The 2308-nt window shown below is 41.8% G+C and overlaps 1 protein-coding gene across 1 annotated transcript; it reads left to right on the top strand.

Moving 5' to 3' along the window:
- The first annotated feature begins 1589 nt into the window (after positions 1-1589).
- Positions 1590-1823, top strand: LOC102873808 (polyubiquitin-B-like). Its single transcript, XM_006891990.1, has one exon. The coding sequence runs from the start codon at positions 1590-1592 to the stop codon at positions 1821-1823; it is 234 nt and encodes a 77-aa protein (XP_006892052.1).
- The last annotated feature ends 485 nt before the right edge of the window (positions 1824-2308 follow it).

Below are 2308 nucleotides of genomic sequence, written 5' to 3'. Positions count from 1 at the left end.
GGAGGGGAAGACCCTCTATGAGATGGATTGATTTGGTGACTGGGATAATCGGGATGGGTGTGTCAGAGGCAGTGCATTTGGCGCAGGATAGAGCAGGGTTTAGGGCTGTTGTGCATAGGGTCGCTATGAGTCACAGAAGACTCGATGGCACATAACAAAAACAACAACAATATAGGAAGAAATGTTCTTTGATGGCTACTAGGGATGAGAGGTAGGGCTAATGCAAAGCTGTGTGTCTTCTGGCTGTTCTGGCTTTGTAAGCAAAGGATGAGCAGTCTCCTACTACTGTGATTTACAGTCTCAGAAATCCTACAGAGGGTAACTCTGAGTCAGAATAGGGCAAGGTTTGTATCTATTGATCATTGCGTCACTATTAGTTGTAGTTGACTAGATGGCACGTAAGAACATTTGAATGTGCTGTTAATATATTAATATGTATGGTAAAACACATAGGGGCAAAGTCATGAACATTTCTTAGCTATAACCAAGCACTTTGAGGAACTGAATCACTGAACTTGGAGACTTGGGACCAAAGTTCCCAGGGAACATTGACATAGTATAGTTAACAAAGACAGCATTTTACTTCCTACTGTGGTGAATAGCAGCTGAGATATTAAATGTTTTTGAGTGACTTAGCAAGTTGTAACTTTTGTTCTTTCCTCATCCAGAGAAAAGGCTCATCTCTCATTGCTGCTGTGTCAGAATCAACCCATAACTGGTCCTCAACATTGTTACAAAAACTGTAAATGGTAAGGAAAAGATTTGCTATGTTTTTCCCTCAGAGCCGCTGGTTGTTTTGACCCTTCAGAGATCCACGGCTTTTGAGTTAGCAGTACATCTCCCAACAGACTATATCTCCAGAGCAAAGAGTGAATGAAATCAAAGACTCGAGGAAACATCGAGTCAAATCACCAACAGGCCTCCATGACCCTGAATTTAAAACAACTAGGTGGTGTCTGACTACCATTACTGAATACTTTGAAGGGTATGATAAAGAGTCCTGGGCAGAATGAGGGGGAAAATGTAGAATAAAATAAAAATGTATAACACACACACACACACACACCCCGCCTCCCCAATAGCAGGTCTGATGGAAACCCATATAACCACCTAGTCTATCCTGGAACTGAACACATTCCCACAGATCACTCTTCAGGCAAATAGTTGTTTGGTGCCATGGAAGTGGTCCTGTGTCATCTCATTCACACACACAAAAATGAAATTGGCAATTTTTGTAAAAAAAAACCAAACAAAACAAATGTATTTTGTGCAAGGGAATTGTCATGAGGGAAGTTTTGCCTCCACCCTCATTTTGTTCTCTTCCATATCATTTGTAGTTTGGTGTGTTGTTTTATCTTTTTAAATCACATGTATGAATTAATACTCTTAAATGAGAAAGGAAAGCAGGGATTAATTTGGGAGCTAAAACAAAATTTGCAAAAATTGTTTTACTTTTCATAGAGTCAATGTGGCTGTGTGTTAAAAAGAGAAACATGGTTTCAGAAGCAGCTAGCACAGCTGACTGGTCTCTTTCGTGAGACGCTGTCCGACTTGTTTCGCGTAACTTCACAAATAGCCAGCAGGTCAAAATGCAAATCTTTGTAAAGACCCTCACTGGCAAGACCATCACTCTGGAGGTGGAGCCCAGCGATACCATCGAGAATGTGAAGGCCAAGATCCAGGATAAAGAGGGCATCCCACCCGACCAGCAGAGGCTCATCTTTGCAGGCAAGCAGCTGGAAGATGGCCGCACTGTTTCTGACTACAACATCCAGAAAGAGTCAACTCTGCACCTTCTCCTTCGTCTGAGGGACGGCTGTTAAAGTGCCCAATGATGGCATTACTCTGCACTATAGCCTCTTCTCTCAGTCTAAGTTTAGAAATTACCAGTTTCAGTAATCACTGAATCTGTTCAAAATGTTAATAAAAGTTTTGTTGCATGGTAAAAAAAAAAAAAAAGAGAAACATGTTGTGTAAATAATTAGAAAAAGTTCTCCCGAGTCATGTAATGCAAAAAGGGCAGCCTCTAATGGCAATCTTCTATGCCTCATTTTCATTTCCAAGTTGGTTGTGAGTTTGGGTGGACAGTCACCAAGTGTGCTATTCCTGCCCTTTGCAAAGAGCATCTCTAGATTTGAAGCTGGACAGACTGTTCTTGTGAGTGCTAGCAGGCCTCTAGTCCCTGGTGATGTGCCCACATTGTTACTTCGCTTACTCTTCCGTTAAAAACCAAGACTAAACAAAATCTTCCCAGACCCCTGGGTCTTATGCTTTACCACAAACACTAGCACACTTTTCCTGCCCGGGT

This window comes from Elephantulus edwardii, unplaced genomic scaffold (genome assembly GCF_000299155.1).
Source record: "Elephantulus edwardii isolate Elephantulus edwardi_28Jun2011 unplaced genomic scaffold, EleEdw1.0 scaffold00108, whole genome shotgun sequence".
NCBI lineage: Eukaryota > Metazoa > Chordata > Mammalia > Macroscelidea > Macroscelididae > Elephantulus > Elephantulus edwardii.
The sequence above is the reverse complement of the archived record's forward strand: the minus strand, read 5'-3'. Positions and strand labels throughout refer to the sequence as shown.

Bases quoted from the DNA above. Each gene is read 5' to 3' on its own strand.
- LOC102873808 (XM_006891990.1), top strand. From the start codon at position 1,590: ATGCAAATCTTTGTAAAGACCCTCACTGGCAAGACCATCACTCTGGAG.